General features: G+C 40.7%; 1 protein-coding gene across 1 annotated transcript in view; it reads left to right on the forward strand.

Moving 5' to 3' along the window:
• The first annotated feature begins 3812 nt into the window (after nt 1-3812).
• The window catches only part of kcnn2 (potassium calcium-activated channel subfamily N member 2), a 41124-nt gene continuing 28079 nt past the window's right edge, over nt 3813-16857 (forward strand). The window contains exons 1-2 of the mRNA XM_047045429.1: nt 3813-4568; nt 4997-5092. Coding sequence (XP_046901385.1) covers nt 3813-4568; nt 4997-5092 — 852 coding nt within the window. The remainder of the gene's footprint in view (nt 4569-4996; nt 5093-16857) is intronic.

Raw genomic sequence — 16857 nt, forward strand, 5'->3', positions numbered from 1 at the left:
CTTTCGTGACCCAAATCAAAATTCTGATGCGACAGATCAATGGGTATTCGCTTTCTCTCTTATAGGCTGTCCTCCTCGACCTTTTTGGTCTTTTTAAATCAAACTATTTGTATTATCCATGTGGTCCTTTTGCCATTTAAAATGCTATCCTTTCCCGGTTTTTTGCAACCACGTTGCGCGCGCATCCCGAATGTTTACAAACAAATAATTGGTCTATATATATCAAATTGTCTACCATGGATACATTCAACGTTTTGTTGCCAAAGAGAAATTATGAAAAAAAACATAGATTGCCCCCTCAGGTGCGGGGCCCGGGGTTTTCGGCGCCCCTGCCCCCACCCCCCTCCGCTACTGCGGCCGATGGGTGTATGTGTGTGTGTGTGCGTGTGCTGGTTGTTTTCTGATTGGCATTTAACTCGAGACAAATATCATCTTGGCAGACGTCTTTCCTCAGTATGCCTGCGCTTGGTCCATAAATTGTATATTGCGGGACAAGTTATCCCTTATGATGCGTTCACACCGCAGCGGAGCGTTGGCTTCCAATTCATTTCAATTAAACCAGGCGTTGACGCTCGCGCAGGGCATTGTGGGAAAGCGAGCGGAGCGTTGACGCCATAGAGTTAATATAACTAGAGTAAGCTACTTTTGTCTTCCAAGATGGCGTCCCCATTCATTTCTATGAAAAGTGCTCAGTGGCGCAGTGAGGCAAGCGAGATCGCGAGACTGGACGCGGCCATCTTTCCACTTCCGTGTCTTCCTGGCTAACTTTAAACAGTGGCTCTTTTTTCCCTAGCTCCGAGAGCTCATGTAAATCGGCTATCGGCCAATGTGAACTTTTGTGCTCGTGCCCTGTTAGTATCCGCCAGCACATTTGCAGGAAACTTTCATTGACTAAGCAAATAAATGGGGTTGCTAGTTTACCCATTTCGGATTGGTTTCAAATTTAGCAAAAATCGGGAAAGATTATTCCATGAAAAAGTTAGTTGTATGAGCCAGGTTCGAGAATCAAACTATTATTGGGGGAGATAGTTTTGTAAATGTTGAATGGAGTTAATAGAATAAAAAACGACCGGAAGAGTCAGAAACCTAACCGTACATGCAATACCACCTACATCCACCGGGGCCGTTGCTTCAAGCCGAGGGGCGAGGGGTGGGGGCTTGGTTGACGCTCGCGTAGGGCATGAATGGTCATTACCCGGCTTCCACAAAACTTGATAACGACCCAGTCATTTGAAACAGGTGTGCTGGAGCCGGGAAACATCTAAACATGCAGGACAGTGGCCCTCGAGGACCAGGATTGGACACCCCTGGTCTAGGTAGTCTAGTTCACCCGGCACACGATTGACATTCAACGTTGAAATGCTGGTTGGCAGTCACTCGCTAGCCACACAGTAAATGTGTAGTGGCCATAACCTACTGTAGCAAATGTTACTGTAAAAATGTATGAAGTGCTGTATAGCTTAGTTGACAAGATCATGCAACATCTAGTCAGCGTATCTGATTCCTTGCATCATGCCGTGTAAAAGCTGTATTTTGATCGAGACAGGAGCACCTATATTTATATCAATAATGATCGATATTGTAAGTACATTAACCCAATTCTACACACTTGTCCATGACACCGTTTTACACTAACTACAACAGTGACTATAGAGAACTACAACTCTGTATTAACTTGTCTAACACGCCCCCGAGCGTGGTGCACTGTGGGAAGGCCAGCGGTGCAGAGCGTAAAAAAATGCTGCAGTGTGAACGCACTTGTCAGCGTGAGAAATACAAGGTGCTGCGTGAGCGTGAGAAATGGCTGAAATGCTTGAGTCTCACGGAGAATACGTGAGACATTAACTTCAAATGTAGCAACTTACAAATCGTGTTCATATTGCGCTGGGGTTGACATTGGATGAACACGTGCTTTTCAGGGGTTAAGTTACCCGTGTTTGACACCATGTTTTGTTTGGAGACCGCCCTTTTCCTAATAGCCGGAGAATAAAGTTAAATTCTACTACAAAAACGTGTTCAGTCTCAACGTGAAAGTGTAGGAAACATTGCGTGCATTTTTGATGCTTTCTACGAGAGCAGTTGACCACGCATTCACTAAGACATTTTAAAGCTGGCTAAACTACACAGCAAAGGAAAGTCCTGACACGCATACACACTGCAGGCATGTTCAACAAGGATCTTCTACTTAAAGAACACAGCCAACATCTATTTTAATGCCTTGAATCGACTGCGGCATATACTGTGCCGAATTTACTCATGACATACATGAAGAACAATCATTAGGCAAATGATTTAACTAGACTGCAATAGCGTTTCTTTTAACTTTGCTTCCTGCAAACGTGTACAATGTGTCACGTGAGAAGCCTATGTCCAATCAGAAACAAGTGCGCATTGCGATCTTGTGTTGAAGAAATTATTTAAAGGGGAGGTAACGGAGACCTGAACTAACTTTATTGAGGACCTTGGACAGTTCCATCGACGTTGATCAGTTAGAGACTAGACGCATTCATCATGAAGGAGCAAGTGATCTGAATGATTAAAGGTTCGATCACAGTAAAATGACGACATATCTTTTTGTGTATGCTAGGCTGTATAATTTACAATAAATTGCAATAGGCTACTGCACCAGAAAAATCCCTGTCATAAGTCAATGATAAACATGGTCTGAGGAAAAACCCTGGACAAATATGAGAGCGCTCTTTCTGAATGTAATTTTGCTCAAACAAAATGTGTTGGTGCCACAGCTCTAAGACATATGGGTAATTGGGTTCACGCTTTGCTTTATTGCTCCCCAAATGCTCATTTTCAGCAAGTATAGAAGAAGAACCCATATTTTCTCAGTGTGATATAACTCCTCCATTCCCTTATTATCTCAGCCACCAGCCATCACATCCATCAGAAGGCTACAACAGGGGCCCAATATTGGTCCCTGAGTCATGTGAGTTTTGACCAATGAATGTAGCCCTGGCCCTGATTAATGTTGCCACACAGCTCTGAATATTGAATGAAATCATCTTGTGAATCAATCATTACTCTAAATTTAAAGGCTTTGTAAAAGTCAGCAGTGTAAGTCAATACATGTCGACAGAATAACAAGACACTGTCAAAAATATTCTACAGAAAATATTTTTGTATTACACACTACATTTACATTTAGTCATTTAGCAGACGCTCTTATCCAGAGCGACTTACAGTAAGTACAGGGACATTCCGAATGGTACTTTTTCAACTTTGTAACTTTTTCAACTCTGTAACTTTCTTAATGTGTAATACCTGAACAGTCCGAACATTCATTAATTTAATCAAATGCATTTTACGCTTATTTAAATTCACGGCGGTAATCTTATTGGCTAAACTGTCTCATATACAGCATCTTATCACCAATAAGTGGTCTATTTTAGTAGAAGTCACTGAATGATTGAACAAATAATGTTATGAATCAATACATTAAACAATGAACAAATGAATGTTAAATAATACTTTAAGGGCATTTAATAAAAAGTACTTGTTTCAGGCCTACGTCTGAAGGAACTCTTGTTTTTCCCAAGTCAATCTCACTGAAAGAAATTAGTCTGTCACCTGTAATTTAAAAAAATAAATCCACTTTGACATGCTACTGAATTTTCAAACAGATGCTTCAACCTTTTCAGTGACGTCAAGCCAGTTGTTTTGGTGTCGTCTATCCAATCGGATGCATCAGTTACATTCTACCGGAGCCGAAATGGGTCCATTCATGTACCGTACCTATCATCCCGTACCCCTCATCGGGTGCTCCGTGGTACCCGACTGCTGCTTTAAACGGCAGCACTGACATGGAAACCCCATTGCAGTTGCAGAACGATTTCTTTCAAGAACAGCAGTTCCAGCACTGTAAGTACCAGCAATACTGCGGACGAGAGGAACGGCTCACCAAGCAGCGCGATCCATGCACCTGCAATAACTGTACCTGCGATCCAAGAAAAAGCCTTGTTTTTCGCGGGTCGTCGCCGAACACTGTTGGAACTTTAAGGACACCATCTGTAACCTCGTCAAAGCAAGGCGGTCAGTTTAGCGTTTGTGAGTTCACACCCTCTAGTCATGGTAGTTCAACCAGACAGCATCACCCTCACCGTCAGCAATGCCACGATCGGCAACTGGGCAGCCCAAGCAGCAGCCACAAAGAGAGTAACTCATACAATGAAATAGCCATGAGCAGCTGTAGATACAACGGCGGCGTAATGCGGCCGCTGAGCAACTTGAGCTCGTCCCGCAGAAACATACACGAGTTTGATTCCGAGTCTCAGCCTCTCCAACCGATCTCTGCCGCAGACCCGTCGGAAACCTTAATATCTAAACCGGAGAACAATTCAACTACCCTGATGCCTTACGCATCGGGAGACGGAGGGGGTGGCCACAGTGGCAGTAAATCGGGTAAAAAGAAGAACCAGAACATTGGGGAAAAGCTTGGACACAGAAGGGCCTTGTTTGAGAAAAGGAAACGTCTCAGCGACTATGCTTTAATTTTTGGGATGTTTGGGATCGTGGTTATGGTCATAGAGACCGAACTATCATGGGGAGCTTATGGAAAGGTGCGTAACTCAAACCCATAACGTGCAGAGCCAAATGAAAATTTATTTTCTAGCATGTTAAGTGGAGTTCGTTCTTAAGTAGCTCTTGACATTTCTACATATTTACATTGTTTCCGTAACGTAGCATGTGGTCTATTGATTCTGTTTCTTGAGACTTGTGTATATCTTTACGGGACACGCGCCCAACGATAGCTGCATGGCTGGATAGGGATCACGTTGTCCAGGTGCTTGTTATCTCCAGCAACACAAATTAGGCCTAAAGTAGGAGTCACATGGTGTCACAATTTATTTTAATTAATGAGTCAAATTAATTAATGGGCAAATAATTTTACCTAGTTTACTGTAATGAAGCCTAGAATTTCGTTATTCTTGAGATATTTCACAATGTGTATTGTTGAATTGCTATAGTGTTGTTCCTCTCTTCCCAGGAGTCTTTGTATTCATTAGCTCTAAAATGCCTGATCACCCTTTCTACAATAATTCTCTTGGGTTTGATCATCATCTACCACGCAAGGGAGATTCAGGTATGTGTTTTTTTCCTTCTAAGGTCATTAATATCATAGACACACGTGGTGTTTTCATCATATGGTTAAATAGCATCATTATGTTCAAATACATTTGTCTAACTATGCAGGCTATAGGGCAAGCTATAGAGCTGACATTAGAAATCAGTGTGCAATATCTGCAAACAACAATCTTAACAAATATATTGTTGAGCTCAATTGACAGTATTACACACTACATTTACATTTAGTCATTTAGCAGACGCTCTTATCCAGAGTGACTTACAGTAAGTACGGGGACATTCCCTCCGAGGCAAGTAGGGTGAAGTGCCTTGCCCAAGGACACAACGTCATTTTTGCACGGCCGGGAATTGAACTGGCAACTTTCAGATTACTAGCCCGATTCCCTAACTGCTCAGCCACCTGACTCCTTGAGTCCCTTTACTGAATCAAGTGATTCTGAAATTGTTATTTTCAAATGAAGGTAACTTTCTCTTTAACAGGCAACATAAGATAATTAAGGAATTAAATCCTATTACTCAAATGTTGACCCATAAAATGAAACTCCAGACCATACTGTATTAAAATGTGGGAAAGACACAAGTTAATAGGTTCCATAATCTAAATTGAAGGTTTGAAAAATAAAGGTTTGGTTAATGCAGTGGAAGTACCATTTTTAGAGGATACATGAGCAGCTCAACGATTGAATGGAAAATCTATTTTCCAAGTAATGTTTTACATTTGGCAACCTCAACGAGTTGATGGTTTGGATTTCAGTGTCCCTTGATGTGCTTAAGCTCTTGGACAAAACTCAATTTTATGACCTTGCGTCAGAGCATTGTTGCATTACTTATGTTGTTTCTTCCTGCAATTCAGCACTTATGTCTGGGTTGTAGGACTACTTAATTAAAATGAAGAATGGCGGCCCCACATGGTGTTACTCCCGGACATACTGTAAATTACTATGTTGTCAAGAACCTATAAAGCAGCTTGATGTGAGTGAAATAGACAGAAGAAGAATCACATTTGAAAAAGATCTAATATGTTCACCACGCTAGATTTTCTCGTGTAGATGAAAAAAAAGTTCACTCAAGCACAATACATTTATCAAATAATAAAAAAAATCTTTGTAAAATTGCAACTCTAAAATGATTTGTACTTGCTCTACTCAGTGATTTATATTACTTGTTACTTGTGTTAACTCTTAACTATTTTCTATTCCTGTCTTGACTTATAGCATGAGAATATAAATAGTTGCAGAATGATTTTGTTGTTAGACTCATTAATACAATGTCTTAATAGACCTCTAGTTCATTGTCTTGTACACTCTTGAAACAAAAGACCCCTGTTTTCATTAGGCCTTTCTGTTATATTTAGGGCTTACAAGCCCCAAAGGCGTATCAATCATTGAAATAGCTCAACAGGAAAATGTGTCTCCTTTCAAATGAATTACTGTAAAAGCTTTCTTTTGTAAAGAATGACAGAAATGCACATATCATTACCATATATAAATATATATATGGTAATGATGAAAGTCGCCCTGGATAAGAGTGTCTGCTAAATGACTAAAAATGACTAAATGTAAATAAAGACATGCTGGATTTATTTTGTGAACTACACATTCTCATTGAGATTAAACATAAATTGTATTAAATCCTTGCAAATGCTAAAATGCATTACCTGGACTGGTAATCTGGCATACCAGTCAAATGCCTGGTGGGCTGACGCACTTGGGCCGATATAATATATTTAATTTATATATAAATCTTTATATATATTCTTTTAATAAACTTAAAATTGGCCAACGACCGGCCAATAAAGCAGGACAGAAGCCCATTGGTTAATTTTCCATAATGACACTGGGCTGGCCCAATCAAGTCTCTTAACTATTTTGGTATACTGGTGGGTGATGTCTGACAGTGGGCTGGTCGGACACCGTGGACCGGTCTGAGCAAAAACGCCAGGGCCATTTTTTTGTCCCAGTCCAGCCCTGACTGTATGTACAACTCTACTTGGATAGACAATCTACAACAAATCTTATTCAGATGAACATTTTCTCCCTTCTACCTTGACTTTTGACATTCCAATGGCATATGTACTCTTATTGCACATCTACACTACTATATTACTTCAACTTTCCACTGAAAGCATATACTCACTTTTATTGCCACCTGCAGTTCCAGAGTATATTAGTTGTGGCTGAAGTGTTAAGAGGTGGCAGAGATCTTTTCAATTAAAAGTTATTATCCTCACAAGGATACATGTGTGCACATCTGTATGTCCTGACACATGCTTGTTGGATAGAGATACATAGTTCAGACCCACACACACGCACACACACACACACACACACACACACACACACACACACACACACACACACACACACACATACACATACACATACACATACACATACACATACACACACACCACACTCCTCTCACCCTTTGAAAGTAATTTACCTGTGAACACTGTACAGACAGGGATAAAATGTGTTCCCTTGTTCTCTGGGGTGCTCAATTAGTGTATTGTGCACGTCTGTTCTTTTTAGTTTTTAGTCATCTCTCACATGGAGACTGAAATGACAAGATCAGTCTGAGCATGGGACTCGGACATTAGCTGTCAGGCGAGGTACACAACTGGGACATATTCTCTACATTGAGATGGCAAGATGGAAGTGATTGTTGACATGGAGCTTCAAGCACATCAGATTTATCTCTGTCTTTATAGATCAACGTCAGGTCCAGGATCTAAGGCATTATCTCTTCAGATTCTATTATACCTCTCTATCTCCCCACTTTCTCTATCTCTCTCTCACTCCTTTGCCACCCAACAATTTTATTATTCACCCAACCACACCACACACTTTTTTTCTTTCTCTCTCTCTTTCTCTGTCCAATTAGTGGTTGTTGTTTCTCCCACTCCCTATCCACATAGTGTTGCCATTCAGAAACTCAACAGCATTTCTGGCTGAGTGATTATTTCCACAGGTGCTACTGCTCCTTGTGTGAGACCGCAGACCTCATGATGTCTTTTGTCGACAGCTGACAATCCATCAGTGCCATTGTGCGTTTTGTTTGCTGTGTTGGCAGGAGGCTCTTTTAGAGGACTCTGTGAACAAACTTGAGAGCTTGGAGACTATGCCTCCACACAAGGACTTTGATTTGTCATTGTCAACGGCCGTTATGAGAAACAGAGAAACCACCTAAAGCATGGTATTGCTATCTCCACAGATGAGCTTGCTGAGTTTCCAGCATTCCTTGAGTGACACTTATAAGTAATTGTTGTTGTTTTGGTTCTTCTTGCATAAAAATAACCTTGCCAGGAGCCAATCAAGTTGAGGGCACTGCTGTATTTGGGTGCCATATGATATGATCAGAATCAGAAAGAACTAATGTATGGTGCCTGGAGATGCGCATTAGCGCTCTCAAACCGGTCTTTGATTAGTATTTTCATGCATGCATCTGCCCCTTTACCTCCCCTTTGTTATTATACCCGGGGAGATAAGATGAGATGTGACAACTTGAGGATTTAATCCAAACTCCACATGTGTCCCAGCTGTCTGAATGATAGCGAAGCCCCAGCCAGTGGTGTCCTCCTGGGGTGGTGCATGTGTCAAAAGACACTGTGTAACTGCAGGAGATGGTCTACAATTCTCACAGTGAAATCTGTCCTCTACCTGAGATGCCCGACAAGAGTCAGATAACAATGCTGGCTGCTGACTTTGAAGTTTTCACTGAACATACTGTCTGAAGGGTAGAGATACTCTGCCTTCCAAAGGGCTGAGGAAAGGAAGGATAATTAATTGCTCGCGTTTGATAGAGAATGCACTATGTATGATCTGAAAAATGGATGCATAGATCATTTATATTCCAGTGTGTTTACAGTCAGAGCTCTCTGAAGGAAATTAGATGTGATTGGAGATTTTTTGGTGGCTTCCATCTTTTCTTTTGTGAACAAAAGATTGTGACTGTGGAAGACCTCCTATTTTCAATACAAAGAAAGTGCACCCAATAACTTGAGATTTACTGAGCAAGGTGGCCTTTTAGAGGCTCACTTTGATATAATAAATAAATCATTGCATTAATTTCTAATTGGGATGAACCTCTCAACCTAATTCACTAATGAGATTGAGCGATTTCATTCTCAGCGACTAGATATATGTTCCCATCTCCACATTACACAGATTAAATATTGAGCTGAATTCCATTAGTTATATTGAGCAGCGTAGTGAAACCAGTAACCCACCCAAGAAGCACAGTGGATGAGCATCTGCCCAGCCATACCTACAGCATAGGAGACAGGTGTGGAGGACGAGATGCTGAGGAAGGAGCTGACCTGAGGGACATGTGTAATTGAGTCATTTGGACAAAAAAGAAATTTGGCGCAGTGACATTGTTTATTATACCCAGGAATGCAACTTTACGGTGATGAGCTGGGGAAATACTCCCTTAATGATTAAACAGTATTTTTTTTCCATTAGACGACAAGCCAACCATTTGAGTGCAGGCACTGGACCTTGCCAGGTGGCTATATTTAAAGAGTGATTGGCCTCGGTTAGAATTTGCCATTAAAGACTTTTCAGAGATCCATTGTGCCTCTTTTAGTATAAGACGTTTTTGTATGTGTATATGTTTGTATGTACAAATTTATATGTGTGTGTGGTCCATATGGTCTAAATGACACTCAGCGAAGCGCTCTCAAGATTTGAACTAACTGAATGCAAAGATTCTTGGCTTGACGAGAACTGGATTTCTAGGACAGACAGTCCTCAGTGTCTCCTCTATTTAAAGTAATTGATCACCCAAATGGCCACTTTCAGGGCAATGAAGACTTTAAAATTATGTATTTACCCCACCCGCACCCATTCCTTTTTAGGATTGTAATTGTTGTATTATTATTAGGATTCCTCCGTCAGGAGGAATCAGTATTGAAATTGTTGGTATTATTATTAGGGTTCCTCCGGTAGGAGGAAACCTGTTGTTTTCATTTGTTTTATTAGTGTTATTATTGTTGGAATGCTGCTTCAGGCTGCTGCATTTATACTTCGGCAAACACATAGCTATGGTTACATTGTTTACGCTTTGTAGCCTAGGTGATCGATCGGAGAAAATGGCTGTAGCTAATTTTGAAACGCATTATAAAGGTGTGGATATGTTCCAACTTGCTCTGCCAATCTCTCCTTTATTCCTTCCATCTTAAACAGCTGTTGAGCGTTCACTGAAAATTCAAAACAATGCAGTCAACGACGCGTGCCGTCTATCTAGCCAATCACACTTGCGCAACACTATGTGACGACATCAAAGCCAGTACAAATTTCTCCTGGTAGGCGACACTTTCAAGCGACGGTTAAAAGTGTTGACCGTGACGCCATTTCTTTCAGCGACCTTTTCAAAAGTGTCTACGTAGGTCGTGGCGCCAATCACAACATCAACAAAGACGGACGTTGCGTTGCTTTTGTTGCTCATGGTTTTGCGAACCTACATCGGCATCCAAACACGGCGCATCCGAGGTGTTTGTTCAACTTAATCAATAAAATAAGCACATTTTCAGCAACTACACTGCCCACTTCTCGATACATTTTCATTCAGATTCTGATTTACAAGTACCGTTTAGCTGAAATATGAATTGTAAAAACTTAGAGCAATGGCGGCCAAAGCGTTTTGTTGGTCACAGTAACCCCGCCCCAAGCGGTTCTTTGTTGGTTCGTAAACTAGACCAGCTCCGAAGTGGTGCTCGTTGCGAACCACGTACGAACCACGTACAAACCACTTTTCTGGTTCCCAGTCTGTCGAAAGAGAAAGAACTGGTTCGCGATTAGGCACCGGCTCCGAACTGGCCCCCAAAATGCGTTGGTGGAAAAGGGGTATGAGTGCGTTCACTTGACCATGAGAAAACCGATAGCAATCGTCGGTTCCACACTGCCTCTTGAAATTCAACTATTTCTTCGATTGCTTCACAACGTTCAAACTTATTCTCCCGCATAGTATTCTAGCACTTAGCTTTGTTAGATGATGCAGTTCAGCTACCACACTGCCTCTTTTGTGTGAGTCACACATTTTTTAAATTAATTTCAGCTTTCAGCTTGCGGGTATTTTTTCATTTCTGTATTTTTTTCTGTATTTTTTTTTTCAGATTTCAGCATTCCAACGCATTTTCAGCAGGAAATGCATGTTCTAGTTAATCATCTTCTCCCATTGGAGTTTATGGCAGCCCCTAGAACCGTATGGTAAAAAGTTCATGTCTCCCATTCGAGCACTCTAGCGCCACCAACGGGTCAAAGTTGGACTTGTGTTTAAACACGTAACTTTTGAACCGTATGACCAATTTCTAAAATGAGGTACCATTAGGTGCGTTCGACATGACCCGACTTCATGCTGCGCTGCAGCCGGCTGCAGGCAACTGACTTGAAACAGTGAATTCTGGTTAAGACTTTTTGTCCAACTTGAGACGGCGCCGATGATACGTCGCTGTGACGTCGCCATCAAAGTAGCCCTGAGATCGATTCGAGAACTGCCGGCTGTGTAGCCGAGCTCATTTTCTCAAGAGCAACTGCACGGGTTCAAGTGACGACACAGCTATTTCATGATTGGCCAGACTCACACACGACAACTTTGACGTGTGTTTGGTAATATTCGGACACCTTCAGTTTCGCCAATGCTCAAATCCGGACCAAATGGTTGAATTTAATTACAAATTCATGGAAGAAAGGGTTTTACTCCGCCTCTTCGCTAACGGAAAGACTACGTTTAATTATAGTAGAGTAAAGTAAGCAAACAGCACTTAATCGGCCGTGACTGACGTCAACGCAGCAAACCACGAGAAGCTGAAATGTCCGACTTCACAGAGCTGTTTTCAACTCCTCCCCGACTGCAAGCGGCCACTCTCGCCGGTCGTTTCATGCAGCCGCAGTCCATGTCGAACGCACGTATTGGATTCCCTGGGTCAAGACGAGTTCAACACACCCTATGACGTCAATTTCCGGTTATATAGATTTCCCGCCATTTCCGGTTTTATTGAAAACCTTTGAAAGCCTACTCCTCCTACAATTTTTCTTCAATCTTCCCCAGAATTGGCACACATCATCGTCAGAGCAACCCTCACAGAATTTATCCAAAGTTTTTTGATTTTCAAAACCGTTTGTCTGGTACAGCCAATCAAATTTGGCAGCAAAGACACCAAACAGGAAGTTGGTTCATATCTTTGCAAATTCTTGGGAAATCAACACCAGACTTGGTGTGATCATTTGGAACCCTCTTTTGAGGATGTCCAATCTATTTTGTGTCATTTGATCACTGGGCGTGGCCGCAAGAGGCAAAAATGTGTTTATTTATCTCATGATACACTTAGATACCTGTAGCTGTGTAGCTCTAGTCATAGCTGTAGCTAATGTTTCCCTCTGAGGTAACTACTACACAGAAATCACCAGAACTATTGTGTTTTGTATTTAAGATTTCTTACATCATGTGTGTAAAAGTTGTATTTTGATCGATATTGTAAGACTGCATTGGCAGCGTATTCCCATTCACGTTAGACACTGAGAGTGCACTAGTGCAAACAAACTTTTCATAACTGAAAGTTCCTGTGGATCAGTTTTGTAGAGCGTAGCATCAAATATCGATGCATGCAAAGATTTAGAATGTGGATCGGTGTTACTGCTTTTATGGTTCCTTTGTCGGCAGTTAAGTTTAACCCTCTAAATATGTCAATTTTACAGAATTTTGCAACTTTGAGGATACGATGAACTTTATTGTCCCGCTCAGGGAAATTTGTCTTGTACTCTGCGGTGCGTCATGAATGAGGAGGAATCCGCCATTGCTGCTTGCGGCTACATTTATGGTTCTTCCGGTAGGAGAGAACCTATTTAGGGTTCCTCCGTCAGGAGGAACCCCAGAACCCCAGCTTTTTTTCTTATCCAGTCACTGAACTTTGTGTATTCCATGCCTGGGAATGGCTCAATTGGCAATTAAATCAAATACAAAATGGCTGAAAGAGGTGTATTTATGTAAATGTACACATTGCCTCTTTGTGTCAATAAATCAAATATAATTTTGACTGATGGTTTTTCAAACCTAATAGGGTTCAAGATGACATCCTTCTGAAGTACCATAAACAATTTCACATTGGTATGTTAATATGATTGAATTAGAGCTGTTTCAACCTTGGCTGAATCTAACAACGCTTACCATAGGAGAAACAGCTTACTTTTTTGTACAGTAACTGAACATGCCAATACTCAACACTGAGAATAGCTCATTGAGCTGGAACGGTGACCTGCAAAGTATAAGGTCGTAAGTCCGAATCCAGCCACACTGAGTCTGTCTTAAATTTGAATATATGTTTAGTTAAACGGGATGACATCGTTCTGAAGTACCATGCGTAATTTCACCTTGATATGTCAAAAGATCATTGAATTACAACTGTTTAAACTTTGGCCGAATCGAACAAGCCATGCTACAGAAGATACAGCTTTTTTTGTTGTTGACAGAAACTGATCAGCATTTCTCAGCCTTGCGGGTAGCTCAATGGGAAATTCCCTTCCATGACAAGTTATGGCACTCCAAACAACCTTTTAAAAAAACTATAAGTAAGTTATTCTTTACAGCAGCAACCCAGTCATCCCGTTGTCCCATTTTCATAGGAAATGTACAAGCAGTTTTAAGAGCCCATCACAACACTCCAATCATCTGTTTAGCGAGACTGTGTAAACCACGCCAAAACAAGTCAGGTTCACCACAGTAGCTAGCTACTTGTAGTCTACGCATGGTAAAGATAACGCTAATGGTTATCTCTAATGAAGTAAATTGATTGTTCAGGTGGATTCCTTGTCTATTGCACAAATTCATTTCAGTAACCTAAGCCAGGACACATCCCCACTGATGCTAGGCATGGTTTGAAATTCCCTTCCATGACAAGTTATGGCACTCCAAACAACCTTTTAAAAAAACTATAAGTAAGTTTTTCTTTACAGCAGCAACCCAGTCATCCCGTTGTCCCATTTTCATAGGAAATGTACAAGCAGTTTCAACTTCGGCTGAATCTAACAACGCTCACCACAGGAGAAACAACTTACTTTTTAATACAGTAACTGAACATGACAATATTCAACACTGAGAATAGCTCAATGGGCTTGGATGGTGACCTGTAAAGTATAAGGTCATAGGTTGGAATCCAGCCATTATCTTTTGGCCTGTCATCATTTTGATTATCTGTTTAGTTCAATGGGATGACATCATTCTGAAGTACCACAAACAATTTCACCTTGGCATGTCAAAATATGATTGAATTAGAGCAGTTTCAAAGTTGGCTGAATCTAACAACGCTTACCACAGGAGAAACAGCTTACTTTTTTATACAGTTACTGAACATGACACTACTCAACACTGATAATAGCTCAATGGGCTGGGATGGTAACCTGTAAAGTATTAAGTATTAGGTTGGAATCCAGCCATTATATTTTGGCCTGTCATAATTTTTATTATTTGTTTAGTCAAACAGGACGACATCATTCTGAAATACCCTGCACAAATTCATGCAATTTCACCTTGAAATTCCTAACCTTTGTCGCAAAGCTGACCAAAGCTAATACTCTGCCCTTTCTATTCATATAATCTCAACAGTTGGTGTGTAGCAGAGAGGATAGAGACTGACTTGTAACCTTATGCTCATGAGTTCAAATCCCCATTCAGCCTATTGTTGTTGGCCAAACACGAAGTCGTTTTGCTCTCTTGTTGTCCAACTCTCAATCTTCTACAGTGTACATGTTTATAATATTTTGCAGAGGAACCTGCATCGCTGCTTGCAGCTATATTTATTATTATTAGGGTTCCTCCGTCAGGAGGACCCTATTGTGTTTGTTGGTATTATTATTATTATTCTAGTAATTTATCTCATGAACACATTGGTAAAATGTTTTGAAATTTGGCATGTTGATACAACATGCCACAACTACGGCCCAAACACAGACTGGCCCACATCAGACAATAGGGGGCACCACAGGCCACGCCCAAATGTCTACTTTTCAGAGTGATTGCATTTCCACCCCATTGCTCCAATTCTTCTGAAACTTGGTGTGCATGCCTCATTTTTCATGAGGAACAAAATAGCCTCAAGGACCCATAAGGTCCGCCATGATGGATTTTCCTGTACAGTGATAATTTGGGAAAATCTTCAAAATAGATCTCTTCCTACAAAAAAGGTCTAATTGACTTGAAATTTTGTACAGATATGTATCATTGACATATTAGAAACATTTTCTTAAGACAGTTGAATAAAATACAAAATGTCTGAAAGGGGTGTATTTATGTAAATGACCACATTGCCTCAATAAGTTTGTGTCACTAAATCGAATGTAATTTTGAATGATGGTTTTTCAAACCCAATAGGCTTTAAGATGACACCATCCTGAAGTACCCTGCAAAGTTTCACCTTGACATGTAAAAATATGACTGAATTACAGCTGTTTGAGCTTGGACCAAATCTGACAATGCTTGCCATCGGAGAAACATCTTATTTTATTATCCAGTTGATGACTGAACATGGCAGATTCCAGATCTGGCAATGGCTTAATTGGCTGAGATGTTGTGCTGATAAACAAAGGGTTGTAGGTTCGAAACCAGTCAGAGGAATTTTTTTTTTTTTGGACAGAACGGTTTGTAGTGTTCCGGTCAAACCTCCGGTTGTAAAACATAGCAATGGGTGTTTATTTGAGCCCATAACAACACTCCGGTCATATGTTAAGCGAGACTGTGTAAACCACTGCAAAACAAGCCAGGTTTACAACATTCTATTGAGTTTCAATATTCTACGGAAAGTTAATAATGAGGTCTTGTTAATCATAAAATCTCAGCGGTTGGTGTGTAGCAGAGAGGCTAGAGACACTGACTTGTTACCTTATGCTCATGAGTTCAAATCCCCGTTCAGCCTATTGTTGTTGACCAAACATGAAGTAGTTTTGCTCTCTTGTTGTCCAATTCTCGATCTTCTACAGTGTACATGTTTATAATATTTTGCCATTTTGCGGAGGAAAACGCATCGCTGCTTGCAGCTATATTTAGGTTCCTCCGGTAGGAGGGAACCTATTGTTATTGTTGGTATTCTTATAATTATTATTTTTCTTCTCCTTGCGCCCCAATATCTCAAAAAGTCCCTTGTCATAAATTTTCTAATTTGGCACATTGATACTACATCCAAGTGGGTACCCCCACACCAAATATGGGCCACATCGGACCATAGGGGGCGCCACAGGCCACGCCCAAAAGTCCAATTTTCAAAGTGATTGCATTTCCACCCCATTGCTTTAATTCTTCTGAAACTTGGTATGCATGCCTCATTTGTCATTGGGAAGAAAAAAGCCTCAAAGACCCATAAGGTCCGCCATCATGGATTTTCCTGTACAGTGATAATTTTGGAAAACCTTCAAAATTCCTCTTCTCTTGAATCAAAGTTTTAATTGACTTGAAATTTGGTACAGATATGTATCATTGACGTATTGAGAAATGTTAATTAAGGCAATTTAATCAAGTAGAAAATGGCTGAAAGGGGTGTATTTATGTAAATGTCCACATTGCCTCAATATGTTTGTGTCACTAAATCAAATGTATTTTTGAAGGATGGTTCAAACCTAATAGGCTTTAAGGAGACATGCCTCTGAAGTACCATGCAAAGTTTTACCTTGATATGTCTAAATATGACTGAATTACAGCTGTTTGAACTTGGACCAAATCTAACAATGCTCGCCATTGGAGAAACAGATTTTTTTTATTATCCAGTTATTGAACTTT

Source organism: Hypomesus transpacificus, chromosome 22 (genome assembly GCF_021917145.1).
Source record: "Hypomesus transpacificus isolate Combined female chromosome 22, fHypTra1, whole genome shotgun sequence".
NCBI lineage: Eukaryota > Metazoa > Chordata > Actinopteri > Osmeriformes > Osmeridae > Hypomesus > Hypomesus transpacificus.